The sequence below is a fragment of the Aspergillus pseudonomiae genome (assembly GCF_009193645.1).
Source record: "Aspergillus pseudonomiae strain CBS 119388 unplaced genomic scaffold BDV37scaffold_95, whole genome shotgun sequence".
Lineage (NCBI taxonomy): Eukaryota > Fungi > Ascomycota > Eurotiomycetes > Eurotiales > Aspergillaceae > Aspergillus > Aspergillus pseudonomiae.
The window spans coordinates 234-27,908 of record NW_022476087.1 but is presented as its reverse complement, the minus strand read 5'-3'; the positions used below and the strand labels follow the sequence as shown (position 1 = coordinate 27,908).

At 49.7% G+C, this 27,675-nt stretch overlaps 13 protein-coding genes across 13 annotated transcripts; 5 read left to right on the top strand and 8 right to left on the bottom strand.

Moving 5' to 3' along the window:
- Positions 1-302: 302 nt before the first annotated feature.
- On the bottom strand, positions 303-802 carry BDV37DRAFT_260157 (uncharacterized protein). Its single transcript, XM_032083221.1, has 2 exons — positions 477-802; positions 303-428 (listed from the first exon to the last, which is right to left on the bottom strand). The coding sequence occupies exons 1-2, from the start codon at positions 703-705 to the stop codon at positions 334-336; spliced, it is 324 nt and encodes a 107-aa protein (XP_031936812.1). The 5' UTR covers positions 706-802; the 3' UTR covers positions 303-333.
- Positions 803-1,709: 907 nt separating this feature from the next.
- On the top strand, positions 1,710-2,984 carry BDV37DRAFT_287511 (ankyrin repeat-containing domain protein; the record flags this gene model as incomplete). Its single annotated transcript, XM_032088118.1, has 1 exon — positions 1,710-2,984. The coding sequence occupies one exon, from the start codon at positions 1,710-1,712 to the stop codon at positions 2,982-2,984; it is 1,275 nt and encodes a 424-aa protein (XP_031936811.1).
- Positions 2,985-4,409: 1,425 nt separating this feature from the next.
- On the bottom strand, positions 4,410-4,919 carry BDV37DRAFT_287510 (uncharacterized protein; the record flags this gene model as incomplete). Its single annotated transcript, XM_032088117.1, has 1 exon — positions 4,410-4,919. The coding sequence occupies one exon, from the start codon at positions 4,917-4,919 to the stop codon at positions 4,410-4,412; it is 510 nt and encodes a 169-aa protein (XP_031936810.1).
- Positions 4,920-5,222: 303 nt separating this feature from the next.
- Positions 5,223-9,080, bottom strand: BDV37DRAFT_297692 (uncharacterized protein; the record flags this gene model as incomplete). Its single annotated transcript, XM_032090383.1, has 7 exons — positions 5,223-6,267; positions 6,354-6,478; positions 6,557-6,691; positions 7,015-7,380; positions 7,436-7,620; positions 7,742-7,965; positions 8,623-9,080. 7 exons carry the CDS (start codon positions 9,078-9,080, stop codon positions 5,223-5,225), a joined length of 2,538 nt encoding a protein of 845 aa, XP_031936809.1.
- Positions 9,081-9,363: 283 nt separating this feature from the next.
- BDV37DRAFT_287507 (CocE/NonD family hydrolase) lies at positions 9,364-11,255 on the bottom strand (the record flags this gene model as incomplete). Its single annotated transcript, XM_032088116.1, has 3 exons — positions 9,364-9,454; positions 9,516-11,006; positions 11,062-11,255. 3 exons carry the CDS (start codon positions 11,253-11,255, stop codon positions 9,364-9,366), a joined length of 1,776 nt encoding a protein of 591 aa, XP_031936808.1.
- Positions 11,256-11,684: 429 nt separating this feature from the next.
- On the top strand, positions 11,685-14,010 carry BDV37DRAFT_297688 (putative salicylate hydroxylase; the record flags this gene model as incomplete). Its single annotated transcript, XM_032090382.1, has 5 exons — positions 11,685-11,786; positions 11,843-11,968; positions 12,036-12,110; positions 12,176-13,010; positions 13,064-14,010. 5 exons carry the CDS (start codon positions 11,685-11,687, stop codon positions 14,008-14,010), a joined length of 2,085 nt encoding a protein of 694 aa, XP_031936807.1.
- A 565-nt stretch (positions 14,011-14,575) lies between these two features.
- Positions 14,576-15,170, bottom strand: BDV37DRAFT_260150 (uncharacterized protein). Its single transcript, XM_032083220.1, has 2 exons — positions 14,777-15,170; positions 14,576-14,703 (listed from the first exon to the last, which is right to left on the bottom strand). The coding sequence occupies exons 1-2, from the start codon at positions 15,056-15,058 to the stop codon at positions 14,623-14,625; spliced, it is 363 nt and encodes a 120-aa protein (XP_031936806.1). The 5' UTR covers positions 15,059-15,170; the 3' UTR covers positions 14,576-14,622.
- A 360-nt stretch (positions 15,171-15,530) lies between these two features.
- On the top strand, positions 15,531-16,527 carry BDV37DRAFT_275203 (Aldehyde/histidinol dehydrogenase; the record flags this gene model as incomplete). The annotated part of the gene is made up of 2 exons (XM_032085359.1): positions 15,531-15,953; positions 16,024-16,527. 2 exons carry the CDS (start codon positions 15,531-15,533, stop codon positions 16,525-16,527), a joined length of 927 nt encoding a protein of 308 aa, XP_031936805.1.
- A 1,100-nt stretch (positions 16,528-17,627) lies between these two features.
- On the bottom strand, positions 17,628-18,796 carry BDV37DRAFT_275202 (DODA-type extradiol aromatic ring-opening family dioxygenase; the record flags this gene model as incomplete). The annotated part of the gene is made up of 3 exons (XM_032085358.1): positions 17,628-18,350; positions 18,416-18,546; positions 18,595-18,796. 3 exons carry the CDS (start codon positions 18,794-18,796, stop codon positions 17,628-17,630), a joined length of 1,056 nt encoding a protein of 351 aa, XP_031936804.1.
- Positions 18,797-20,281: 1,485 nt separating this feature from the next.
- On the bottom strand, positions 20,282-21,454 carry BDV37DRAFT_297686 (uncharacterized protein; the record flags this gene model as incomplete). The annotated part of the gene is made up of 1 exon (XM_032090381.1): positions 20,282-21,454. The coding sequence occupies exon 1, from the start codon at positions 21,230-21,232 to the stop codon at positions 20,282-20,284; it is 951 nt and encodes a 316-aa protein (XP_031936803.1). The 5' UTR covers positions 21,233-21,454.
- Positions 21,455-22,586: 1,132 nt separating this feature from the next.
- On the top strand, positions 22,587-24,556 carry BDV37DRAFT_260149 (FAD-dependent oxidoreductase). The gene is made up of 4 exons (XM_032083219.1): positions 22,587-22,896; positions 22,950-23,215; positions 23,307-23,677; positions 23,738-24,556. Exons 1-4 carry the CDS (start codon positions 22,598-22,600, stop codon positions 24,155-24,157), a joined length of 1,356 nt encoding a protein of 451 aa, XP_031936802.1. The 5' UTR covers positions 22,587-22,597; the 3' UTR covers positions 24,158-24,556.
- An 861-nt stretch (positions 24,557-25,417) lies between these two features.
- On the top strand, positions 25,418-26,330 carry BDV37DRAFT_297684 (rhamnogalacturonan acetylesterase; the record flags this gene model as incomplete). Its single annotated transcript, XM_032090380.1, has 2 exons — positions 25,418-25,916; positions 25,977-26,330. Exons 1-2 carry the CDS (start codon positions 25,527-25,529, stop codon positions 26,328-26,330), a joined length of 744 nt encoding a protein of 247 aa, XP_031936801.1. The 5' UTR covers positions 25,418-25,526.
- A 452-nt stretch (positions 26,331-26,782) lies between these two features.
- On the bottom strand, positions 26,783-27,402 carry BDV37DRAFT_260147 (uncharacterized protein). The gene is made up of 2 exons (XM_032083218.1): positions 27,086-27,402; positions 26,783-27,021 (listed from the first exon to the last, which is right to left on the bottom strand). Exons 1-2 carry the CDS (start codon positions 27,146-27,148, stop codon positions 26,860-26,862), a joined length of 225 nt encoding a protein of 74 aa, XP_031936800.1. The 5' UTR covers positions 27,149-27,402; the 3' UTR covers positions 26,783-26,859.
- Positions 27,403-27,675: the final 273 nt, after the last annotated feature.

The window sequence follows — 27,675 nt, the reverse complement described above, 5'->3', positions numbered from 1 at the left end:
AGGTGAGAAGTAGGAAGGAATGACATATGACATATGTATTAATTCTGGGCTGACTGAGTCATGGCATCCGGCGTTGTCATAGTTATTGAATAATTGCATTCGATATTCAAGCGGTTCCAGAATTCTGGTAAAAATACACGTATTGTTATCCCTTTCATTACACTTGATTGTGTTAGTGAAAGGGTGACTCGATTGTGTCATACGTACATAGAACTTACTGATTTCTTTGCCGCTGCCTTGCGGCCGGACGACTTCTTATGCGACAAAGAGGTGGATCCTTCTGCAGGTCCTGGAATCGCAGAGGGACGTTCAGCTTCTTGCTTGTCGACCCGTCTAGGGATTTTCGAAGGCCTCCTTGAGCCGGCAAGACTGCTCTGAGTCTTCGTCAAACCGTGCATTATCCCGTTGGGCTATAGACCAAACCGCCCCTGATGTTGCATTAGCTAGCACTTCGTATGGTCAATCAAGTTACTTACAGGCTTTAATCATTTTCGCAAGGGCCTCCCTGTTGAGACAGGCTCTGACAACGCTGCAGCCAACCCGACTCTGTCCACGCTGTTTGATTGACTCGTGTGTGTTCGAGAGGTCTGCGAACGACAGGCAAGTCCATGCGGCTGAAATAACTCGAGGTTCTTCGGTAATGCGTAAAAGGTGTGTGATCAAGCCGTGTCGCTGGGCATCGAGACGCTCGTCCGCAGAGCTCATGGTAGCCGATTGGGCTATGTCAGAGTTAAGACATGTAAGCTATTAGGTGGACGTAAGGGTCAACATCACCAGTAGCTAAATTGGCACCAGCTTCTGCTGTGTACCGTGAGGATGCTCGAGCGAAAAGATGAGGGTTTATATAGGCCGAGGTGGAAGGCAAACTGTGAAGCTCTGAAGCCTTAGTCAGTGACAGAGGAAGATAGGAAAGTGATAATTATACTGAGTAGTTAATTCTGGGCTAGATGAATCATGATCGCACCCTATCTTTATTATACTGACTCCACTATTGAATGGTAAATAGCATTACTAGACAGGGCCTTGTGTGTTCGCTCCTATTCATCAAGTCGGGACGATATAACAATCCCAAATCCTGGCTCCGATGGCGTATCTTCACCACTTGCTCGAGCATTCAACATCTTCATCGGCAGACCAGTAAATTTCAGTCCATTTTGTGAACAGGAATCTTCACATTTGCATATTCACAAGCGTGGTCCCAACGGGAAGATCCTACTTGAATACCGGGATAGCGAGAGGTACAAAATTAATTAGCAACAAATCGACACGTCCACAGAAAGACAATGAATGGTCAGGCATCGGCCATGCTATGGATGGATATACATGGATTCTCCAATTGGGTGTCCTGGTCGAAGATCGCTAGAAGGAATGCTACGCTAGTGGACGACGCTCAACACCGATGCCAAGGGCAGATCCTTCCTCCACCAGAGCCACGTCGACCGGTACGGGGCACTAATATGGCAGTAGTGTCAGTCTCAGTTGGTCACCCTTTATTTGGATCAACCCCTTCCTTGTTTTCTTAGCCGGTTATATATAACCCGTGTACATTTCCGAGACCATACCGGTCTGTTGACTGCTTGACGAAGGAGACGCAGGACGAAAGAGCTTGCAAACACTGTGGTAATTTCTTGGTGTGATACATCCAGTACTGTATTTATACAGGCGGGAACACAGCATTTCGTAAATCGCAGAGAAAGATGCACACTAGAATGAACGTGATAGCCACTGCATTCCGTGACGCTTCAAGGTTGTCCTTATTGTATGCAGCGAAGCATGGTAACGAAACCGTGATTAGGCTACTGCTGCTCCAGGACGCCCCCGTAGATCAATTCTCTAAAAATCAGCGGACACCGCTATCATACGCGGCCGCGGGAGGGCATGAGATAGTAGCAAAGCTGCTACTTGAAGCCGGTGCGGACCCGAACTCCCATGATACACGCGGATTGACACCACTATCACACGCGGCCTTGAACGGGCATGAGGCGGCTGTAAAGCTGCTACTCGAGAAAGACTGTGGACCGGACTCTAGGTGTAAGCTCGCACGGACACCACGGTCATACACGGCAGAGAAAGGGCATGACACTGTGGTCAAGCTACTACCTGAGAAAGGCGCTGAACCGGACTTGAACGATATCCTCGGACGAACGCCACTACCATATGCGGCCAAGCAAGGACATAAAGCAATGATTAGGCTGCTGCTTGCGCATGGTGCCGAACTAGATGCAAAGGCTAGTAGACCCTGCTATTTCAGTGTCCGCGACTTCATAGAAGCAGCTGAGATACTCCATTTGGATCAATTGGGGATGGATGAGCCGCGGACACTGCTATCGTACGCTGCGCAGGGAGGCCATGAAGCAGTGGCTCGGCATTTGATTGGCCATGGCGCTGAGCGAGGTTTAGAAAGTGCATTCGGACGAAGTCGGCTATCGGATGTCACACAGGAGGAGTATGAGGGGATGATACAGACGCTTCCTCCCTTTGGGTACGAGACACTGTCAGGCAAAAATATCTTCCGGCTTGTGAGAATTTCCCCAGGCTTCGACGGCCCCTTAGAATGCTTTCTGGGAGATTATACGCTGTCTAGCGACATACATCGTCCGTGTTGGTCTAGCAGCCGTTATCCTCACTATAAAGCCCTTTCCTACACCTGGGGTGTCTCAAACCGAAAGAGCTGGATTCTTCTGAATGGAGCCACCTTCCCGGTGACACAGGACCTTTACGAAGCTTTGCAACAACTTCGATCCTCGGACTATGGTTATACCCTCTGGTGGATTGATCTAATTTGCATTAACCAGAATGACATATCGGAGCGATACCAACAGGTGTCGATGATGAAGGACATATTCAGCATGGCCAGTGAGGTGGTAGTATGGCTGGGTAAAGACACGCCATTACCGACAGAAAAGGAAATCAATTACTTGCCATCTCTCGAGGATGACGATTTGATGCGTATTGTATCAGCGCCATACTGGTCTCGCGTTTAGATCATCCAAGAAATAATGGTGGCAGGGAAGATCATTCTCATGTCGGGAAGTGGGACAACTTCTTGGCCAACGTTTGTTGCGCAGGTGGAGATGTTCCTGGGATCCATCGACCAAGACAATGTTGGTTTTAACCCCGAGGTGCAGTGTATTACGAAGAGCAACTGCAAAGAACTGGTTGAGCTGTGGAAGAGAAAGGACACGCAGACACTCAATCTCGGAACCTTAGTATGTTTTGCTAGGGATGCCTCGGCAACGAACCCTCATGACAAGATCTATGGTCTCCTAGGGCTGGTGAATCACTGGTCCGGAGGGACATCGTGCCAGATTATGGCCGCTCGCCATGCTCAACATACTGTATAGCGATTCAGAAGATGCAGGGTGACATACCGCAGAACTTGTCCCTCCTACGCACACAATTGGACCCACTGAAACACAATCCATTCAACGTGGATGGCAGGAATTCCGACTGTGGAGGCGTTGAATGTGGGGTTTGGGATTTTTGTAAACTTTTTGCGTTTCGTGCACGGGCACGCCAAATGTAAGTGAGGAATGATAGTCTATAATATATCTAATTATTGAAATACTATAGGGGCCGAGATGTAGGGATTGGCTTCAGCGGGTGGAGTTGGTAGAGCTCTGCGAGCAGCATAAATCATGAACACATTGTGACGGTGGGATCGACCGCTACCCCCGATGAGAGCATGCAGTTTGGCTGTGAGGCTGTGGTGGTAATGTGGTATGGTAATTATTCTCATTAGTGCCGCAGGGGCTTTTTGTCTTCTCTAATAGTATAGGACGATAGACATGTTGATGCAGCCTCGGAATTGTTGTTCGGGTCCGAAGCCCTCGGATCCGGGCCGGACCGAACGAGCTGACGGACTCGGCAACCATTTTTCCATAACGAGGATTGAAGAAAGAATGGTAGTAAAAGGGACAAACGCAAAGAGGAAAAGGGGGAGAATGAATCCTAGATTAATATGAGATCTACATCCTTCGTCAAGTCATTCTTTCGTTTTCTTGGAGCTTCCCTCATTTGTAGCACCTAAATCGCAATATGTATATATATTGTCGTCCTGAGACTCCTACCAACATCTACCTCTTCTACACGCTTACAATGTCACTTGAAAATATAGAGAGAGATCTTAAGTCGAGCTTGTTAATACATTCCTGGTATTTTCTCCAGATGTAATGAGATGACTCAAATTAAAGTCCAAATAAATGACCATTACTCGGGTGAGTTCCAATCGCTGGCTGTCTGGCGACAGTGCAAACAAACCAGGGACGGGAAGTATGATTGAATATAGTTCCCAAAAGGAATGAGCATATGTTCTGCCATCTTTACTCCGAGCGAATAGACAAGAAATGAGGTCTATTCTCGGTCGAGATACTACAAGGGCAGCTGCAGCTGGCCTAATGCATGGCACATCACATGAGTCGCACGGCCCGCGTTGACTTCCCCTCCATTGAAGGGGGAATGAACTTCTCAAGCCCGCTGGCTCTGAGGCTGGATCTATGCCTCCCAATCACTATCTCCACATTGCTTTGAAACTTCTCCAATTTGACTCTGTACGGAACATCATAGTACGCGGCGCCAAGACAGCCATGACCCCACGGTTCCAGAGGATCAGAGCGTAGCAACACGAACGTCTTACATGCCTCAGAGTCTCGAAGATACCGCCAAGTTGGTGCATTCCGAGGACCCTGGCGAACAAGCGCTTGGACAGACCCTGCAATGCTATCAGATGCAGTTGATGTTGCTGGAGCAACAATATAAACGCTACAAATCGCGGTTGGAACAAGAACGGAAAGCTTCCGAATCAGCATCGTCCTAGAGAATGGCGTTTGCGGGTTCTGCGATGGACTGCCCTGGTGGTTACCAGCAATTGAATCGGGATATTTGACGTGGGCGGGAAATGGCGGATTACCTTCCACCATGGTGACACCGGGGTTGATATTGGATACGCTATTTGATGCGCATCGTCGTGCTCGCTGAGATAATATGTGTTTTCTGGATAACACTAATGGATGGGTATATATGTCCCTGAGCTATATGTGGTTGTAATTACGTGTCCAGAAAGCAAAAGGATCGGTCAGTGACTATACATCCTAAATCCCACGCAACGCCATTTGTGCGCCCGGCCCGAATGCAAGTAAAAAGAGATCGCTGGTACAAATTTCTTGACCGGACAGAAGTATATCAGGACGTGAAAGCCTGCGCGAGAGCACACGCGCCAATGACTAATCTGGAGGGAGCTTCTTGGTCGGGATTTCATGTTCCTTTACTCTCCGTATGCTTCCAAGTGCAGAAAAGGCATGATACAGAGTCTGGGCCTGTTGAGGGATCGCTTGACTCGGATATTTCGACCGTAACACCTGCTGGAACAAGCGCATTACGGCGGCTTGGTTGTCGAGGTACGCAGGCTCACTCCCAGACGACAGGGCAGGGATTCCTTGGCCGGAAATAACAAAACGGCGCAGTGCGCCACTAGAACTGCTTTCACCGTCTAAGAAAAAAGCACCGCGTTGAACCGCCATGTCCGTCCGAAGCTCTCGACCCGAAGACTCGTCCGGTGCCGTCACCGTGCTGTATGTCCAAAGAGCAAGCGCGGCGAAGTACAAACACGTGGCGCAGAACCCCGTCAGTAGGCCCGGAGCGATACATCGAGCGATGCGTAAGATCTGCCCTGCATGCCATGCAGCTTGCCGTAAATGATTCGGGTTGACATGTTGGATGAAGGCCTCGTATACATCGACAGACCGCTTCTCACCTTCCTTCCCAGCGTATCGCTCAAGCGTGCCCAGAGGCAGATACAAGGAGAGACAGACAGCCTGATGAATAAGGGACACGGCAGGGACAGATTCATGCAGTGGCTCTACGATCGCAATATTGAACTGATCGAGCTCTTGCTCCAATTCACGCTGCCACGACTGGAAGAGTAGACCAGTCCATGGACGGTGTAAGCTATGGCGCGTACGATTGCAGTCGGCTACCATCAGGGACATGCCATGCACGGAGATGAAGGCTGCTAAAGGGAAGTCGATCTGGCGCGGTAACAGACCGAGCGTCGATGGGTCTCGCAAGACACCTGCAAGGGAAGGGAAAGCATCCGGGATTTGAGGAAACTCCTGCAGGTAAACATAACCCCATTCGGAGGCCGTCTTTGCATTCCACAGCCTGCGAGAGCATGGAAAAGGTAGCTCTAGATCACCATATGAGAGCAATGCGTGTGTGGACAGCCGGAAGGACGATTGCACGTCATGGATAAAGAGATGGTAAACGACCCTAGGGCGAGGTCAGCGTAAGCATCCATTGCCATGGAAAATCAATGGCAAAACGTCGATGGACGACCTGCGCCTGTGGTGGCATACCGTTTGTAGGATTCCGACTCAACCCAGTGATGCCATTTCTGATTCAGCGTTTCTTCGTCATCTACCACCGAGGGTGTAATGATGGGGTATCCCTCACTTCGGAGGTGGGATGCTCGGCGTAGCATCTGCTTGGTGATTAGCATTCTGTACTAGAGAGGAATTCCAGCGTGATAAGGGAAGATTGGGAAATCTCCGAAGCGCACCGTCACAATGGGTTGTGCAAAGCTTTCCGCGATCTCAACACGTCGTTTGTCACCACTCCAGAGTCCGATCTGTAAGATGAGAGTATATGCCTGTTGCTGTCGCAAATTGCGTGTGTTGGTATTGTCATTTTCATACTGACGAGGTCAGCCTGGTTTCCGTATCCATGGCACGCAAAGGGCCAACCTACCTTGCTGCTAAGTTCAAGACGGGCTATCTCTAACAGGGCATATCCTAGACGTTGAATGGCGTTCACTGGGGACAGCACTGCTCCAGCAGCAGCCAGGGCTATAATCATCTCCGGACTTTCCTGGTTCAGATCAATAGTGGCTTCGTGGATCCATGAATCTATTTCAGATCTCTGATGGAGAAAGTAGTCTTGGATCAGACTATCTAGGAGCTCCGCACTTGGAAAATAATGCATCATCCGACCAAAGTCGCGTCGCTGGCATATTTGAACGAAGATGGAAAATGCCTTATCACGACTCTCCTTCGATAGGCACTCGGAGAATACTCGCACCTCGGCAGCACCGGACGATATGGACCGGTCAAGATGTTTCGGTACGGACAGATACTGTTGATCCATATAGGCATTGTCTTCGCTGCGAGGGGTCCAATTGGACAGAGGCGAATTGTGATACGCCTCCTTGTCCATCAATCCCAAAGCTTCGGGGACACTGCGCCGAGTTGAGTATTGTGTCGTGCTGTTTGGTCGTTCATGGGCCAGGTCGTGATTGTTGAGAGATGCAAGGAACTCCAGGTCAGCCTCGGTCAAGCCCAGCTCAGGGCTAATATTTCCACCGAAAAAACCGTATTCGTTTGGGGACTGCTTTCATATGTAAGTGTACGATCGGTACTACAGATACTTGGGCTATTATTACCATTAGAGGTAACTTGTTCTGCTCAAAGAACGCCTGGTCGATCACTTCCTCAGCGGCAGAGTAGAAATCGTCCATCAGGCCCGCTGAGAAATCCTGTGGAGGTGGTTCATCTTGTGAATGAGGGATACCGGTGTCGTCCATCTGCTCGCCTGAGTCGGGAGACTCCGCCACTGATCGTTCTGGTTCTGCCGTTGCAATGTGAGCAACACTTTCTGCGATGCAAGTGACGGGCGGCGCTACAGCTGTTGCTACTACCGGTCTCACTTGTGCTTTGACCTTGACCGGGGATAAAGAGGACTTGCTTACCCTGTGGGTCTACAGCATCTGGTGTTCTCTCATCCTGAGGCCAATGACACTCGAGATTCCGCTTGACACATCGACGACAGGGCTTTTGGTCGTCACACTTGAGCTTGGACAGAGCACAATTCTTACAGGCTCGTGACACGCGCCCTCGCATGGCGGAGGCGGCGGAGAGTCTGGAGTCTCGTTGACCCGTGGAATGCCCTCGCGCATGTCGACGTAGGAGATCGCTATCAAGGGATTAGCAGGGTCAACGCGCGATTGCTAGCCAACGGTTCCCTAACATTCTGCCAAAGCCTTTTCCGCACTTGTCACAAACAAATGGCTTGTCCGAGGTATCTGAAAGGAGCAATTGTAATGAGCATTTCTACTATCAGTTGCCGGCGCGCTCAGGATCCAAGAACTCACGCGATCGGACATGGCGGATGAGATGATCAGGTCGTGCATAATGCTTTCTGCAGACGCCACACTGGTAGAAGCCCGTCCGAGACTTATCCTGTCTCTCCGATGGACTGTTCATATTTGTAGACATTGCGATATATCGCAGCAAGACGATATAGTCTGGGGTTGTCGGCCCCAACATTTGTTCTCGGGAGATGATGTCACGGGTTCAGGGATCGGCAATGTGGACTGCCGACGTGCGGAGTCGAAGCCCTACTTCGAAATGCCTCGGCTATTGGAGAAATAATATGAAACATGCATAACCATAGTGTGGTCCATAGTCATGGTATGCATTGTGTCTATGTAGCGGTAAATACTCCAAATTAAACATACATGCCCTGAAGGGTTGGCACTATTCACTGGCCTTCACCCCCATTCCATTCAAATCCTCCCCAAGAACCCCCTGGTTTTTCACCTCCACTGGATGACTGGGAGTCAAAACGTACAACATACGAGACCAGCCCTGGTTTGGAGTAGCGTTGCGCCAGGCATGGTTCGTAGCTCGTTGTACGGCAACATCGCCCCGCTTTAACAGTCGCTTTTCGCCACTGTCGAGTAGCAGCTCGACCTCCCCTTCCAGGACGACGCCATAGTCTAGCGACACAGTCCGATGCATGGGACTGATTGTGTTAGGTGGCATGTCAACAATCCGGCAAACGGTGCCCGTGGAAATGCTCAATCCCGGTGGAGAAGTGAGACGGCGTTCATAGTTGGCAATATCTGCGTCGCCCGACAGCTGAGAAGGGAATTGGTCTGAAGTGTAGGCAAGACTGAAGGTAACCTGGTCGACGTCCTGGACGGGCATGTCTTCCGATAGACGATCGGAAAAGACGGCTTGGCCATTGTCGTCATGAGTGGTGACGAAGCGTTGGAGGGGACGGATATCTTTCTTGTGTTGGGACATTATGTAGGGTATGGATATAGTGGAAAGAGAATATCGGTGATAGTGATGAACTTGAGACTTGAAAAGAGTAATGGCTTGGAGATCTAGTGGGATCTATATACTACTATAGGTCCCACTCAAGACATGCTGGTGGTGGATCTACCTTCGGGCTGCTGTTCGGGTCCACCGTCCTTGCCCTCGGAGGCCATGGGAACACGCCGAAGAATTGTCTTATCATTCATCTAGTCTATCTTTACATTCCAGAGAGGTTTGATGCACCCCGAGCACGTATCCGAAGCCGGCTTTACTTGCCCGGAATCACAGGAAGAGTCACATAGTTCTCGTACGCCGGCCCGAAATGTATGTGGTTGGTTCCCTGCAGTTTCTCCGGGGAGCTGCACCTCATTAGCATCAAATTGACGGGAAACACTAGAATAAAGGGAAGGGAGGACATACCGATCGCTGGGGTCATTGTGTTGGAAAATTCCCGATCCCTGAGTATCGCCCGACGCCACCTCCAGGACGATCTTACCACCCTTTTCGACTACTACGTTGGTCGGCCAGATCTCTACATCTACTGGATAGACCTCACCGGGCATAACAGGCAAGACATCTGTGGAGAAGTAATCACGATGGGGCAAATACTCCTGGTGGCGCAGATGCTTCTCGTTCACCTTGCGCATACTGACGCGCAGCCAGCCTTTGGCCAACGGGACGGGGTCTCCAGCGGTACCAGTGTAGTATACCTCTTCACCGGTAGGGGAGATATAGCGCAGTGTCACGAAGAGATCAATATCGGAGGGGAGCGGACCTCCCTTGTCAGGGGTGACAGATACATTTAAATGAGCGACGATATGGCCGGTGATTTCCGTTTCTTGTTCAAAAGCAGGGGTGCTGAATTGCACAAGGTGAGGACTTTCCAACGTCCCTAACGCGCGGTAATCAACCTTGAGCAAAGTGGACTGGGGTGCTTGCGTCTGCAGGTGGAGATCTGGAGTGAGGAAGAATTTCGTGTATTGCGTGCGAGCGATAGGCCATTCGTTCTCAGTACGCCGAGTATAGGCTCTTTCGGCCTCAGCGTTGTCAAAGCCCACATTTCCCTTCCGAAGCAAGACGTCCACCTTGGGTGCCTTGCCAGTGCTCCATCCCTCACGATCTTCTCCCTTAAGGAAAGCGTCAAGAAAGCTTTTTTGCAGTTCGACTTCTTCGTGGTAGTAAAATGGCAAGTCATGGCGTCCCGTGATAAATCGTAGATATTTGTGTTCTGAACCTGCATTCATATAGCCGATCACGTTGCCACGTAGGTGCAGGAGAATACCACCCCAGTTCGCCACAGAGAGCAGCGGGACCTTAATGTCCTCCATGTTATACTCTTTGGAGGCATAATAGGGTTCATCGCGGAACTTGTGGCTGGCGTTGTCTATCGTCTGGTCGTTGCGGTTTGCTAACAATTCTTCCTCCGACAGGTCACCCTCAATGGTATCGGGACCCCAGTTGCGAGCAGCGCGTCCAGGCCGGCCATATTGATTGGTGATAACCTGGCGATTCCACCAGAACTTGATAAAGGAGTTGGATAGAATGCCGCCATGACGGCATCGGTCGCGGTAATAATCGGACATCCCTTCCCAGGGAATGATGCACGATAGGCCCTTGGGCTGACGTGCAGCGACACGCCACTGGCTGCCAGCGTAGTAGCTGATACCCAGGAGACCAACCTTACCGCTGGACCAGGACTGCTCAGCGGCCCATTCCACTACATCGACGAAGGCTTCGCTCGTGCCCCGCGACATGGTGTCCAAAACGCCGGGCGACTGACCTAGACCACGCTCGTCGGCTCGAACAACGGCATAGCCATGCTTGGTCCAGAATCCAGGATCCGGAGTCTCCCATGCCGAATGGTCGGAGTGATGCTCTGGATTTACCTCGCTATAAGACTTAGCGTGGAAGCTGGAAAGAGTTAGTGACGGATCTTCCTGCGTGAAGAATGGAAAGGATGCCATACTCCTTGTAATGAATATCCTTCCCGTATGGCCCATAGGTAACCAAAACTGGGGAGCGCTCGATATCTTTGGGTCGGTAGACATTGCACCGGATCAATCCGGCGTTGTCCTTCAAGGAGATCGTGACATTCTCTTCGTAGATGTAGGGAAATGAGGTTGTGTCTACGCGAGTAATGTCCTTGATGGGATTTGGCATCTTGGGACGAGTAATAGACCAAAAAAAGTTACAATTGAAGATTTCAAATTAGTGATTTTGCCACTGTACCAGTAGTATATTCGCACGTCTTGCACAACTTGCCTGCTCTAAATATTGCCTCTGGCGATGTTCATGTGGTCGGTTTCATGGTCCCGACCGTATGTGGAGCCGAAGTGTAGGAGCCGAGGCTGTCGAAGGCATAACAACTACGATGTACTATGCATAGTGACCACAGTATGTCGATCAATGTAATAGCCGAGACCCACAGCGCCTACACCGGGAGGAAAGTCGCACCAGTAGTACATACATATTGCAGATGCATGCCTGCCATGGCTGTTTCTCCTTATATACTGCTCTCCCTTGTTCAGTTATCTTTGCTGCAGTTATTCCGTGGCCGTCATTGGGCACATTGTTTCGAACTCGGTCGACATGTCTTCTGAACAGAAGGGCTTAAAAGTCCTCATTGTTGGAGCTGGGATTGGAGGACTAGCTGCTGCTATTGCGCTCCGGCAACAGGGACATGTTATAGAAGTGAGAGCCTAGTTTGCACGCGGCTAGTTGATACCGAGACTGATATAATAACATAGGTATTTGAAAGATCACGATTTGCAAACGAAGTCGGAGCAGCGATTCACCTAACCCCGAATGCGAACGGACTCCTGAAGAGAATTGGGGTTGATGCACGAAAGTACGGTGCGGTGCTGACGGAGCAAGTATGTCAATTCAACATGGAGTGATAGACGAGGACCGACAGACTGACCATTGGGCTTTGTCCTCCAGCTTCGCGACTATACCTCTGATGGCGAGCTCCAGTACACTCTAGACACGAGTTTGATCGCCGATAGCTGGCAACATGTGAGATATACTTCTGTCCTACGGCGTATACTATATTGAGACACCAGCTAACCTTGCTCGTTTAGGAATGGGTGCTGATTCACCGCGCGCATCTTCATGAGGCTCTGAAAGACAAGGCACAGGCTCCTGGCCAGGGAATCCCTATCATTCTCCACACCGCCGCCAAGGTGGCAGACGTGGATCCTCATAATGCAACCATAACTCTGGAAGATGGAAAGCGCGTCGAGGGAGACTTGGTGTTGGGAGCTGATGGTGTTCACTCCGTGGCCCGTCGTCATGTCTCGGGTAAAGAAGTTAAGGCATTCAGCTCGGGTCGCAACGCATTCCGGTTCATGATCCCTCGCAAAGAGGTATTAGACGATCCTGAGACAGCCCACATGGTGCAAACAAACGGAACGCTTCATATGTGGCACAGTGTCGACCGTAAGGTGGTCATTTACCCTTGCGTGAACAACGAGATATTGAACTTTGTGTGCATTCACCCAGACTCCCTAACCAACGAGTATGTCTCCCACGGCTGGAACCAGGGCGTCGGCAAGGACACGCTACTGGAAACTTTCAAAGACTTTGAGCCTGGTGTCCTGAAAATGTTGGACAAGGCAGATCAGGAAACACTGAAGATATGGCCACTGCTGGATATGGAAACCCTACCTCAATGGGTTAATGAGCGACTAGCACTAATGGGCGATGCTGCTCATCCCTTCCTCCCTTATCGGGCCTCTGGAGGCGCCATGGCCATTGAAGACGGTTTGTCGTTGGCGGTTATGCTCCCTGGAGACGTGAAGAGGGAAGATGTTCCCACACGACTGGGTCTATACGAAAAGGCTCGCCAGGAGCGTGTGTTGCAGATACAGGAGTACACGCGAGAGTCAGGAAGGAGGCACGTAGGTGGAAAGGAAGGTATGTAGACACTTTCTGCTTGTCTGACAAGGTGCTAACTAATCCACTTTTAGCCGCCACCATGACGTCGTACATATACGATCACGACGAATGGGATCATTCCAGTGAAGTATTGCGCCAGCACCTTTGGGCACAAAACAAACAGGTTTACTACCGTCAACCAACCGTGTTTGGCCCTATGCCAGGGCCGCGCCAGGACTTTTGGGGCAGAAGCCGAGCGGCGGCCTCGAGCAAGGCGACATTTTGCACAGCATCCGTTCGGTTTAAGACGAGCCGTACTTTGCTGAGAAACCTGCTACCAAATTCGTCTTACAGCTTCACTGGTATGGGAACCGTAGCTTACGCAACCTTCTCTCAAACCACTCTAGATGGTCTAGATTGGCTCGCCGGTGGAGGGTACAACCACTTCGGGCTATACATCCATGGTGTTCAATACAGGAGCGCAGATGGGAAAATTACAGAAGGATCTTACCTTCCAGTTTTATTTGAAGATCTGGCGGATCCTATCCTATCTGGCCGCGAGGAACTGGGATTTCCGAAGGTCTTCAGTACCATCGATGTGAATAGACGCCGGCATTCGTACCATGTTACTACCAGCTGGCGGGGCGGAGTATGGGGTCGGCTGAATCTGACAGGGCTTGAGGAGAAGTCAGAGGAGCAACAGCAGGCCAATGGATCTACGAAGACACCACCAAACCTTCTGCTGCACCGCTACATGCCTGGTGTAGGAAAGGACCGGAAAGGGACTCCTGAGGCGGAGTATCCTGTTGTGGTCGATTCCGCTGAAGACTTGACGGTTGTACCCTCGAGGATCACACGCGAGCTGCGCGCCACCGACGCTAAACTTGAGATTGATGGGCTGGACTGGAACCAGCTCCCTACCATCCATCATATTGTCTCTCGCTTGGCTGAAGTTCCTGTGTACAAGGTTATAGAGGCTAAGGTGGTTGAAGGAGAGGGAGTGCCAGACGTGTCATCTGCCCGGAGGATTGAATTGTAAATTATAAACTAAAAAAATATAGTATACATGTCGATATCTATAGCTATGCGACGATGGCAAACTTAGCAACCCTAGGCAATCATGAATTAATTTCACCCATCCTGGTGTCCGTGGGTATAGTTTGCTGCCGTCAACTACCGCTACGTAACTAGACAAGCTGTGCCCAGATCTGGTAAAGGTATATTGGGTGAGCGGTATAAGCAGGTAATCTTGGGTCCAGGCAGCTTATAATGTGCCATTTGCAATTCTCAAGTGACTAAAGGTTCTACTTCACACACTATATGTAGAGTTTTAGTGACTGGTTACCTTGCATACAGTTAATGATGATGGCGAAGCAATTGGTCCATATACTCAAGCTTCACCTTACCAAGCCCCGAAGAAGACCCATGGCATGCAACAATAGCAATACTATTAGTGTATAGGCCATTAGGCTCGAGACCTTGGTTGTCCATGTCTAGGAAATGAATTTTAACCTTGGATGCATAGTGAAGTCAGACAATAATATCATTCACATAAAACCAGCTTTAATGTAGACCAAAAAGAGACAATATATATTATGAATGTTCAATTGTTTAGATACCAGTTCACTCGCTACATAGCCGATAGACCTATCTACCACTCGCCCCCAACCTCATACCGAAAGATCCTATCGTTCACACGTCCTAATGTGTTATGCCAGAGCCGCGAAACAGCCTATGATTCCACAAATGTTTCATTAGTATTTGTTTATTTGCCCAATCTCAACGATTTTGGTATGTCTACGCACCGCATTAATCCAGACACCGTGCAACATGATCTGAACGAAAGCCACTTCAGCTGGGTGACTTCCCGCCGAGCGCTCGTTCCAATCGAGATTTCGATTAATCGGTCGATAGGCTGGTACTCGAAGATGATCCACGGGCCAATTTGCAGGTTGTTGGACTGAGGGTTGAATGGGTGTTTGGCTCGGCGCGGAGGGGGCTTGCGGCTCGCTGTGGTGCAATTCGTAGTCCGCTAGAACGGATACCGTTCTACTTGTAATCGGATTTTCAGTTGTGGTAGTAGACATGATTGAGAATAGCCCGCTTGCAGCTTGGTATGAAGGTGGCCGTCTATGTTTGTTGAGTATGACCAGTGCGTGTGGGCTGAACAGCTGAATGAAGGGCGAGAGCTAGGAGAGGGATGGAAGGATAATCTGGGGTAACCCCGATTCTAGCCACCGCGGGCACAGTCCGATGGCTCAAAGGGAAGTGCCGAAAGGTGATGGATCATGTGGTATGCTGCTAGCGTCCGAATCATATCATATCGTCGTAGCTCATAAGATCATGGCTGTGATGTGGTCCCGAAACGTTCGGGCCGAGCAACTGGGCCGAAGTGGGTCACCAAAGGTTATCCACAGCAAGCCTGGGGTATAGCTATGCTGATCTGCTTAGGAGAAGCAGACGGTAATATTCGGTGCTTCTTTTATTGATCTCTGAATTATTGCCGCAAAGTCGACAGAGCGCAATTCCACGGTTTCAGCGCAACTGGACAACATCAACATGGACTCTAAATCCAATTCTCAATCGCACCCCCCACAGTTTTCCGCCATTATAGCTGGAAACATCGATGGGCGTACGGATAATGTTCGATACCGCCAGAGACAATTCCACCGTCTCCAGGCGAGCATCCTCACACACTTGGCGGAATTGAAAGAGGCTATCTCACAGGACTCGGGCCACAGCGTAGAAGAGGTGCAGACGGAAGTCTGTCTGGCGTTAAAGGAAATTCGCTCTCACTACTCTTGCTTGAGTCTCGAGAAGAGCGTGCAGCTAGAGTACCGCGTGGCACGTGGAGAAGACCATCTGGACAGGAAGAAAGGTGCCGGCATTGTCTATATCATACCTACCACGCACACGACGTTTTATTCGGTCATTGCCGCACTGAGTGCAGCCCTTGCGGCAGGAAACTGTATAGTTTTGGAGGTATCCAAGGCCTCATTATATACTGTCTTTGCACCTTCAAGTGATCTGTTTGCGCTAATAATGAACACAGCTTCCCAAAACGACTTCGAGGGTTACTGCGCTGCTCCGCTCAGTGCTCCCCGGAGCGCTAGATAGTGATACCTTTGCTATCAGCGAGAGCCGCCCCGACGCAGACTTTCTCAGTACGACACTTGTTATGGATCAGCAGTCGTCTGGATGTCCTACAACCTATCCAACCCTCGAGTCACCAAACACTTTGCGCACGGTGGCCGTGGTAGACCGAACAGCAAATCTTCAGGAAGCAGCGGTGGACGTGGTCCAGGCGCGGTTTGCATTTGATGGTCGCTCTCCGTACGCTCCAGATGCAGTGTTGGTCAACCAGTTCTGCATGCAGCCCTTCGTGGAATTGGTGATCAAGCATGCTGCCAAGCATCTGGGGAGCGACAACCATGGCGCGAGCTCGCTTCCTAAGCGCCCCAGGCAGGCCTCACTGCTGGACAAATTAGAGTCTGAGGGAGTCAAGGTCATCGTTTCTGGCACCGGCTGGGGTGTTGCACTGCTACAGAATCGGTAAGCTGGTCAGCTCCTAGCGATGGCGATATGCGTCATCGTCTCATAGAGGTTTTGTCTAACGGGATATAGTGATTCTCCCTTGTTGCGTGCCAAACTCAGTGAGAGGTTACTACTGTTGCACCCTGTGTCCAGTTTGGACGATGCGATCAATCTCTGTAACGTGTACGTCATTTGGATTACCCGCGATATCTTCAGTATAGCGACTAACAATGACGCTCTCAGTTCCGGTACGCATGCTGCCACGTACACCTTTGCGGCTCCAGCCGCAGCCAAATACGTGTCAGAGTCAATCGACGCGCATACAGCATGGATAAACCACGTTCCGTACGACATACTTGGTATGTAGAGATTGTCTTGCATCGGATTCCTCTACTGGACTGTTCTCTCGCAGGCACTGACTATATATCTTTCGCTCAAGTCGGACCCGTCGTGCCTCTCAGCCACGGTGGGAATTTCCAGACACGGTATACAACAGAGCACTTCCAGGTTCCCCGGCCCCAAGTCGTGAACCAGACCACGACCACGGCAATCGCGAAGGCTCTCTTAGCAGGAAAGTCGGTTCAGTCAGATCGCACCCTCCAGGAAATTCTTTCTCCCCTCCCAGAAATCCAACAGCGACCCGGGCATAAGATTGGTTATTTTGAGCAGGGTATCATTACAGGAGGGCTGATCACTCTCACCTCGCTGATTACGATTGTGTCTGCTGCGGGATACTGGGTTTTAAGAATGAGGTAGATGTCGTATTGTTGTATGATTAGCGATAAACCGTTAATTTCACCAAAGTTATATATTGTTCTGCCCTCAGGATATCAATCTGTGTTTTTCTATATGAACAATATTAGATCGAAAGCATATTAAAGATACAACGCTGGTAATATATATAAATAAAAATATATATCACCAAAAGATACAATATGGCCACTAGTATACGAAAGGCTCGGCCATATGGGACTGTTTACCCGCTCACGGTGATCAAAGGGGCCGTTATGATGCAGAGCCAAGCTTAGACTACGGCATGTTTGCGAATTGTCTCAATCAAAGGAGGTATTGTAAAAGTAACTTAGTTTAAATCATGACAGTGTACACCAGAGAAAATATCATTTATGCGGCCACCTTTGGCCAAGAACCAATAGTAAACTGCGAATTACACATATTCGTGAGTTCCCAAGTTTCGGTAGCCAGAATAGCAGGCGTTCCCTCATCCTCAAAATCACCAGCGGCGCCGGCAACGAACATGGCAGCCATAAAATGATCATCAGTCGCATGTGCATCGCGGTACTCTGGATGCTTCATCAGCCGTGTCATGGCGCGTCTCAATTGTGGCCCGGAGGTCTTCGTGAAGACATCCTCGACGGCTTGTCGGAACTCCAGTGCCCAGTGCTCCGGGGGTGTATCCTGTGCGAAATTGTCGCGGAAGCGAAGCATAGGGGCCCACCGATTGCGGTACAGATTGTGAACCGCCCCGCCGGTTCCGATGATGAGATAGTTCTCTTTGCGCAGCTGGCGCAGAGTCGAGCCCACCTTCAGATGGAAATGGGGGTCATATCGGGCATTCATGGAGATGATGGTGGATGGTGGGCATCCGTTGGGGAACATGCGGATCAAGATCAGATATGTATCGTGGATCCAGTCGAAGGTGTCGTTGCCACTGACATTGTACCCAGCCTCGTCGAGGAGATCGATACAACGTTTGGCGGTCTTCAAATCGGGGTTGAGCTTGTAATCGACGTACTTCGATGGATGAACGTACGCGACGGGGCTCTTGCCAGGGTTAGGGTTTGTTGACACCTGGATTTGATCGCCAAAACAATCCCAATGGGCTCCCTGCCAAAGGTCAGCGAGTGAATAATTGAACCGCCGAATGGCCCAGTTTGTCGACGCCGACTGACCATCATAATAACTCCCTTGATGCCGTTGCGGAGAGCCTCGTCACCACATTGTTCCCAATAGTCGGCCGAGGTAGACTCCTCACCCAACATCATGGTCGAGCCATGGGAAAAGAAGTGCACGGGGGTTAACGCTGTGAAGGGTTAGGACGGGAATTCCTGGAAAAGAGAGGACAACTAACTCATGTCTAGGGACCTTCTACCACGAATATCGCTGTTCCACTGTTGCAGTGTTTCCACAGAGATACCAGGATCACGATCTATATCGCGGGCTGAGGTAGACATCGGATCCCCCATCCGGGATCGAGAGCTACGGTTCATATCATGGTCCTTCGGTACGGTGGTCCACATTCCGATCACCCCGTTTCCATCCGCCGCAACCATCTTCACCACGATGCCGATCTCGGGTGAAGTGGAGTGGCAAACGAAAGCTGGACAGTTCTGTAGAGATACTCATTGCCCCATGCTACGATCTCAGGTGATATTATGTTTAACCTCGGATCGGGACATGTCCTGAGTGATCGTATAGCGCTGCCGGGCTTTTCGACTAGTTACATCTAGCTAGAACCTTTATTCTAGAACGTGCCTAACCTCGCACATTTTCAATCCCAGAGTACGGAGTATATTGATTACTACCGCCGTTCCGTACTTCTGTCAGAACACGAGATTCGCCTCAGCTGGTTAAAGAAGCTGTCGTTCCTCTGGTAGGTGACATCTCACGGGTGGGTCCGGTGGGTCGAGTGGCAGCGTTCCAGGGATCAACCCTCTAGCGCAGGCGTTAGTTCTCAGGTTCTTTGTTTAAATCTCGGTCCAGGCCAAAGGAGTTCGGTGATGACGGCAACTACCACGAAGTGTGAGCGGATTGGTCACTTTGACAGCAATGCGGTACTATGGTTTCACATAGCTGTGACTCTCTGTATCATTCTAGCCTGGAAACTGTTTTAGATATTACGGGCCCGCTCGTGTTGTCTAATCTCTGGAGATCCCAAGGTCGCAATCTAGCTTGTCATAGACGCTAATGCAGGGAAATAAATGGACAGAGGCTGCGCGCCAACGGCAAACCTCTCTCCTGCAGGCCGCGTTATTGGGGGGTCCTGCTTTAGGTTAGAACAGGGCCAGGGCTAAGAATAGACATCGGTAATGACAGACCATGCTCCATACCAGCGGAACTCTCGGGACAGTAAGAAGCCAATCCGGGGAACAAAACTTGTCCTAGTTTGCCAAACCCCTTGACGGTGGAGATACTTAGAAATGAGGCGCACAATCTTAGAGGTTGCTGAGTGAGGTAGAGTTTTCGAATGTTAGACTACTGGTACCCACAGGAGCTCCCTGCAACACGAAACAAAGAACATTTACGACCATGGCTGAATCGAATGTTGCTGTGAGCTTAACTCATCGGCATTGTAGGGAAAGAGAAGCGAGCTCGGCGTGCCAAGGCGATACAGTCTGCGATGCCGTCCTCCTCCGGACGGTTTGATTGACTGTTGCCCTTTACATGATAAGCTTTCAAGCTAGCGTCGAGTCTACGCGCCCTGATTACCAATAATCGTAAGCAGGGAATGCAAATCACAAGGCATATGATGCCGCCAATCAAGTTAAGGGGCTCGTGTTCTCGCCTCGATCGCCAATCGCCCGTTCTATATCGGCTGCATCGCTAGCCGAAAACACTATTCGTCTCTCCTTGGCAAACACAAGTACGGAGTAACATGAGGCCGTTCTAATGCGAGTTATCTGGGGTATTGAGGTTTCGGTTGACTGGAGTTTTGATTTAGGAGACTAATGCACTTGATATATACTGGGCAACCATCGCACTGAGGTTCACCTTGGTAGGGCTTATATCTGAGTTATAATATACATAGGAATATATCTTCAACAAGCAGCTGATTGACGTGGCGTAACCACCGTAGAGATTGTATCTACACTGGACTGTTGCATCTCCGAGTGTGCGGCGCCATTTCCCCCAGAATCACTCGGACAAGTCGATGTGCTGCTGTGCTCTTGCGAGCAGGAGCAGAGGTGTTCCGGGTCACTCTCCGACGGCGCCTTGCAGATTTGAATCAATTGGCTCAGGACGGCATATTCCAACTTCAATTTGATACTGTATGCGGCGGGCTTGAACATCATCTGAATCGCGAGGTACCCGGCAAATTGGATGGCAACGACCGCCACGTCAAGTACCATGACCACAACATTAATCATGACCAGCCGAACAAGAATCCGACGGTGAAGGGTGTCCGGGCGAAGTCGCAGTAGTTTTACTGTTTCAACGATATAGATCCCAGAGATGAGCAGCTCCTGCAAACAGAAGCCCACGAGCTGAACCCGCTCCATCTTATTAAATGCGAACGCAAACCGTGCGGAAGTGCGATGGTTCTCATCAACTATCAGGGCTCCATAAAGGAGAACCGTCGTGGGAATAAAAAGAAGAATACTGTCGACGATGATGACGATGAGGATGGCACGGAGCACCTTTGGTGCCTGTAGAATCAGGTGCAGTCGTGACCAGAGTACAAGAGAATGGCCTGCCACGACGCAGTACCAACTTGGGATGAGGATGGAGGTGGAGACCCAGCGAGAGAGCCCGAAGTAAAAGATGAAGAAGAGCCATCCAAGGACAAGTGGGATCAAGCCAACGGAGGCGATCAACAAACTCCAGAAGTAGCAACCTCTGTAGCGCTTGAACGTCGTCAGGCATATAATTACTAGTTCCACGGCATTGTACCAGGCAATCGTCGCAAATACTGTAATGGTGTAGGTCTGAACTTTGGTGACGCCTCCTGTCGCTGGCTGGATTAAACCGGGGTCCGGGTCGGATGGCATGAAGATATCATGTTTCCCAACTGAAGAGAGCCCGCTTCGTGTTTATGCTTGCGTAAAGATTAGGCCAAGGGACTCAAGTTGGACACTTCTGTGGCTCAAGTACAGTGGGTGGGCGTCTTAATTAATAGGTTTCTGAAGTGGAAATTGAGATGACAGATACTCAGGCTTGCATATAGGTCGCATAGTCGGAATCATTCCATGGATTCTAACCGCAGCTCAAGCAAGTCTTGGGCTCTGTAGGCTATCCACAGGTACCACCAACAGGGGCCCAGCGATTATTTATTGTTGATCCAGTTGAGGGTGGCTGCCAGACAGGTTTAAGCTTTTCCTGGTCCCTATGGAATGCTTAGGGATACATTCTTTGGAGCGGCTTTGTATGAGACTTCCCACCAGGCCGACCTGACGTCAAGATCCTTGCTGTCGGTGTTGAGCAGTATCGTCGGCCTCAGCGACAGGAAAAGGGCGCTGCATTGGTAGGGGACGACCTCCGCGGAGGAAACCTTGATTCCATGGATCCCAACTGGCCATGTGCCACAACGGTCTAGACCAAACCCTATGACATCGCTCATGATCCCCTGAACAAAGGTATAATGAATGACTCGCCTGAGAATAAGATTAGCAGTTTACTTCGGGTCTTTGTACGTTCAGAGGCCGGTTGAATCTTTCCAATCATGTGTGATCGTCGGGGTATATGGTCCATAATACAATGGAACGTTGCTGATCTACATCCCTCATGCTCTCAATCTGGATTCAACGGTCTTGATCAGGGGCCTTTGTACAGCCTCCCTTCGCATAATCCATAGCTCCTTCAGTGGTCTTCGAGTCCGACTCTCTGCGGGAAGAAGGGGCGCATTTGCGATAGCTGCAAAACCGATGGTCTGCCTACCATTAGCATTGGGCCATCCCTGCTCTATTCCTCAATGATCCCTCATAGACCTCAACTTCTATAGAATCCGGGCGCCGATTGTTCGCCCTCTAACCAGCCGTCGAGTTTCAAAATAATCCCCAAGCATCTCGATAAGCCACGTGTCTCCGCGGTTGGTAGCGCACCCTTAATACCCATGTCGACTTAGTCTCTCCCGACAGTAGTCTTCTCATTTTCTAGTCTATCGTACCCTGTCCATGTCACATTCCCCTTTCCTCCAGCCTGCATACCGCTTATCCTGATGGAGCGTGGTCTAGGGCCACAACAGGCATCGCCTCCGCACGTGACGAGCACTGCCGCAATTCAGGCCACTCGGGAAGACCAGGGCAGTGTTGGCACTAATATTTTAGACAAGCAACGCCCGTTTCACTCATGGCCTAGGATGATTTTGCTGGGTCAAATGATCTCTCTGAGAGGAATTGCACCAACGTTCACCAGAAATGTCCCCCTTCCGAGTGTTGATCGCTGGAGGCAGCGTCACCGGGCTGTCGTTGGCGCTGATGTTGGAGAAAAATAATATCGATTTTCTGGTACTCGAAGCATATCCGGACATTGCACCACAGGTTGGAGCTTCCTTAGGCTTACAGCCTAATGGACTCCGAATTCTTGACCAGTTGGGCTGTTGTGATGAGCTTCTGGAACATGCGAAGGGCCACACCGTGCAACACAGTATTTACCGAGGACCAAACGGTGAGAAAATGTGGGAAGCCAGCAACCTAAGCGATGAGGTTATAGAACGGTATACATTACTCCCTGCTTGTGCAAGTTGTCGTCTAATACGCCCATCTATAGACACGGGTATCCAATACCGTTTGTAGACCGACAAAAGGTTCTTCAAACACTATATAACAAAGTTCAAGATAAAAGCAAGATTCTCACAGGAAAGAAAGTAAAGACCATAGACAACTGCGAGTCGACTGGCGTGAAGATTACTACCACAGATGGATCAGTATACGGTGGTGATCTTGTCGTCGGTGCCGATGGTATTCATTCAACTGTTCGCCAGGAGATGGCACGTCTCAACGTAGATACTGGTCGAGATTACTTGGAAGAAAAATGTGAGCTCTTGTCTCATGTCACCTTTGTTTATTTCTTACTTCATTGTCCTCATTTCGAAACCCTGCAACTGAAACTGATCGTTACCAATAGCATTCTCTGCAACCTACTCCTGTGTCTTCGGAATTTCACACCGAACTCCTGGCATCGAACCTTGCACCCTTCAGGACGTGTTTAACGAGAAGTTCTCTTACCTGGTCGCTGACGGGCCTGGCGATCGTACCTATTTCTTCCTGTTTGAACACATGGACAGGGTGCGATTTGGCCAGGAGATTCCTCGACTCACGGAGGCTGACAGAGACGAAATCGTCGGCAGACACCTGGATGATCCAATTACCCCAGAGGTCAGGTTTGGCGACATTTACGCCCGTCGAATTAGATCCGGCGTTACTCCCCTGCAGGAGTACGTATTTAAACATTGGCATTCTGGAAGAATGATCGCGCTCGGGGATGCTAGTCATAAGGTTGGTGGATATCTAGACTAATGTCAGGAAAGAGAACAAACGCTGACGCCGAACACATAGCTTCATCCACTACCCGGGCAGGGAGCAAACTGCTGTCTCGAAACAACAGCATGCTTCACCAATGCCCTTGTGAAGCTGCTACGCGATACACCTCCTGAAACACCTGTTTCGGATAGAGACATTTCCAACATGTTCGAGACAGTTCAGCAGACCCGTCGGCCAAGGGTTAGTTGGCTCGTTGAGGCAGCACACAGGCGTCAAAAGCTGGAGGCTATGGACACACCCGAATTGAAGTCGTATGTTGCGACGAGGATACCAAGTCTCCCGGCCAAGGTTATCCACAAGGAATGGTTAAGGACCTTTCCACCTGCCGTATCGCTAGATATGCTCCCGTTACCTAAGAGACCACATAGCATTCCGTATCATGATGAGCGTGATGTCCAGAATAGCAAAGAGACCCGCGAGGGGTCGAAGTTATAATGTGGAGATTGTCTGGTGTTTGTTCGAACTCATGCGAACGCGGCCTTCCGAACACCCAAGCAAGAAAATGGAAAAGAGGAGAGAGAAAACACATCACGCAACACCAATGGGTCCTACAGTCCATGACTATAGGCGTGGACGTGACGAAACCTCTTCTAAACCGTATTGCCCAGGATAAAAGACACATACACTGGCCCCTATCAGCCACTGCCGGACTTCAGAAGCCTTGCTTTCCTGTCTTCCTTTTCATGCGATCCGAGTATTTCTATATCGTTACATCATCTCATGTTAGAATTCCAAGCATCGCTACATATTACATGGAGACAAATATTGCACTGTCCATGACACACCCTGAGGAACAATTGGCAGCCTCATAACTAACAGCATTATAGAAGATTTGTGTGTCAAGTATTCTCGTGCATTTCTACCCATTACTTACGTATTACATGGCCTTTAAAATACCGGACAATGCGTATAGATTGCAAGTCGACGTGGCTAGCAGATGAAATGATACCACGGGGCAGCTTGCTTGTATGCGCCCACACACGCTCCTTTCGCCCGTGCCTCTTCATATGTTTAACTCTGTGGGGAATAACCGGCCACTGTCAAACACACTCCTGTTGTGAGGAGTCTCCTGGCGACTCCAACAGCTGTAGAACATGTACAACCATTATTTATCCAATGAGTTCAAGCAACGTAGCCTTAGCATATTACAAATCTGCTGGGTTAACAGGCGATGCACCAATAGTCAGGCGCATCCAGCCGAAGAACTCGCTGGCGACGCTTAGCGTAAGGCCGGCATGCTCAAGAAACGTGGTCATGAATGCTTCGGAGATGCAGGGTAGCATGCCACCAGTAGCATGAGCGGTCAGTGATATCTGGGGAAAGACGTTCGACGATCTTTCCCCATCCACCGGTCCCAGTCCCTAGGCTAGTGTAGCCGACTCTTGGCCGCAGCTTCTTTCCCCTCACATAAAGGCCAAGCCCGAATGGCGACAGCGCCAGTCAACGCATGTGGGCAATTTACCCAGCTCTGTAGTCGTTCTCCTCGTACAAATATATTCCGACAAACCTCCGTTCGTCCTTATCTGGGGGAATTGGTGCCGAGCGACGGTCGAGTGGAGTTGGAGTGATTGGCGGAAAAAGTCCATCATTTCATTCTGCATGAAGGGTCCCTTGAATATCACTGCTTTACGACGTGAGAATGTTTCAAGATCTGCCTCGTAGTTGATCCGGCTATAAATCCACTCAATGCCCCTACCTGTTGCAATGATCCACTCTACAGCATCTCGATTTCTACTCGTCCATATTCAACTTTACCCCCTGCAACTATAATCTCGTCCGATAAAATTTACCTAGCATTGTCAACATGAGGCTCGGCGCTGTTGGACTTATTGCCACTTTGTTGAGCCAAGTCCAGGCAAGTCCTGTCGCTCGAGCATCAAAAGCGCCCTACTTCTTTCTCATAGGTGACTCCACCGTCGCTGTAAACGGCGGTTGGGGAGATGGCCTTTTGGCCTACTTAAAGGATCCAGCCAAGGGGGAGAACAGGGCAGTGAGCGGAACCACCACCGTTTCCTGGAAATCCAATGGAAGATGGGACGATCTCATTGAGAGCATTGGGTCCAATGCCGGTGAATATGAGCCGATTGTTACTGTGCAGTTCGGTCACAACGACCAAAAGTCTCTCACCCTGGATGAGTTCACAACGAATCTTGAAAGTATCGCTGCTGACATCAAGGAGGCTGGTGGAACTCCCGTATGACGCCTTCGCTATCTGCCAGTATGAAGTACCGATTTTTGCTAATGAGCTGGACAGATCTTTATCACCTCTCTGACTCGCCGTAACTTTGATGGCGACGAGGTTAAACAAGACCTTAAGGACTGGAGGGACGCGACTATCGCCGCTGCTGAGGTCGTCGGCATCAAGTACCTCGACTTGAACACCGCCAGCACCAACTATGTCAACGCCATTGGCGAAGAGAATGCTATGACATACAACCTTGCTTCTGATGATCGAACACACCTGAATCCCGCAGGCGAAGCTGTCTTCGGTCGTATGACTCTTGACCTCTTGTTAGAGGCACGCGATGATCTCGGCGAATACTTCGAATCCAACGAAGCGTTGAGTGAGAAGATTGCCAACGGTGAATATGCCACTGGAGATGAGTAACTCAAGCATTTGCCGTGGTAGAAGGAATATAGTATACTATTAACGCAATTACGAGGTCTTTTTGCGATTTGTTCGTAGTCACCATACGTATGTAACAGCTTCTACCATCAGCCGCCGGTCGGTATAAAGATACCGCGAGATGACCCTGAAATCAGCCCTTTTGGAATCCGGAATTTTAAGATTAAAATTGTCGCACGCGCCAAGCCGGTAATTCATATTTGGTAATTCTCTCTGCCACTCAGGGCGCGTTGTTTATATGGAATGACGTGCTCATGTCCAACGATTGCTCTGGATTTCCTCCGACTCCTAAAGGAAATCGGCTCATAATTACCCTGTGCCGAGCCTCCCTTGAGAATGATTTTGCCATTAATTTAACACACCTACTGTAGTCTTTCTCTATGATATGCAAACGCGTGATCCTCTACAAATATATAGCCGTCCGGTATTCTTATAGATATTGTATTCCATTAAAGGTATCAACTATGCATTGATTTGTCCCCAGGGGACAATGCTCGTATTGCAAACATTACTAACGAGGAAGACACCGGAGTTGGCATTCATTGTTGTGTCTAGACAGACAGTTCATACCAAGATAGCAACTTTGACATTCTACCAGAAACACTATGCTATAGAGGCAAAAAAAAAGCACTAATGAAAATCTGTCGGAATTCAATTTCTTATCGAAACGGACCTGTAATCATAATCCGCTAGTTAGATATAACGGATCGAGAAGGCAAATATTGGTTGAAACTAACTTTATCATAAGCCGGTAGAGCTCCTCTCTGATCTTGCAAAAAGCAGGTAACGTGGAGACCCATGGTTGTCAAGTCGCGCAGAGGGATACATTGGGGAATCCCTAAACGCACGAGTTGCCACTGCTAAGAAGCTATTCAGGGCTACTTCGCGTGTTCTTCGCCGACATCTTCTGACGAGGACGCTCCTTGGTATAGAAGCGTGTAAGGAACGCTGAGGCTTCTGTTGATGACTTTCGCCTGGGCAACCGCCGCCGAGAAGCTTGTGGGACACCGATGGTATCGGTAGATGAGAGTTGAGATCGGCGGTAGGAAGAAACGGGCATTTGGAAATACAGTATAGCTGTAGTTTATGGATTAATAGTGAACGTTGAGGTGAGATTACGCCGACTGGAACGATCTATTTATATAATGCCACCAGGCAACCCAATACAATCATATTACTTACGTTATAAACTTAGGGGTCAAAAGTCTGACTACACCCGCCATTTCGGCAAAAAATGCAATGAATTCAAACTCGATTTTCTCAACCAATTTAAATGATATCAATCTACAAGTTGATTATATGGATTCCCCATATCAATACTTTGTAT

Excerpts from the sequence above, each read along its gene's own strand:
- BDV37DRAFT_260157 (XM_032083221.1), bottom strand. The coding sequence starts at position 705 with ATGAGCTCTGCGGACGAGCGTCTCGATGCCCAGCGACACGGCTTGATC. Across the intron at positions 429-476 it reads TGCGAAAATGATTAAAGCCT|GGGCGGTTTGGTCTATAGCC; the intron begins GTAAGTAACTTG and ends ATGCAACATCAG.
- BDV37DRAFT_260149 (XM_032083219.1), top strand. The coding sequence starts at position 22,598 with ATGTCCCCCTTCCGAGTGTTGATCGCTGGAGGCAGCGTCACCGGGCTG. Across the intron at positions 22,897-22,949 it reads AGCGATGAGGTTATAGAACG|ACACGGGTATCCAATACCGT; the intron begins GTATACATTACT and ends GCCCATCTATAG. Across the intron at positions 23,678-23,737 it reads TCGGGGATGCTAGTCATAAG|CTTCATCCACTACCCGGGCA; the intron begins GTTGGTGGATAT and ends CCGAACACATAG.
- BDV37DRAFT_260150 (XM_032083220.1), bottom strand. The coding sequence starts at position 15,058 with ATGTCTACTACCACAACTGAAAATCCGATTACAAGTAGAACGGTATCC. Across the intron at positions 14,704-14,776 it reads ACGGTGTCTGGATTAATGCG|GCTGTTTCGCGGCTCTGGCA; the intron begins GTGCGTAGACAT and ends GTGGAATCATAG.
- BDV37DRAFT_260147 (XM_032083218.1), bottom strand. The coding sequence starts at position 27,148 with ATGGGTCTCCACGTTACCTGCTTTTTGCAAGATCAGAGAGGAGCTCTA. Across the intron at positions 27,022-27,085 it reads CTCTACCGGCTTATGATAAA|GTCCGTTTCGATAAGAAATT; the intron begins GTTAGTTTCAAC and ends TTATGATTACAG.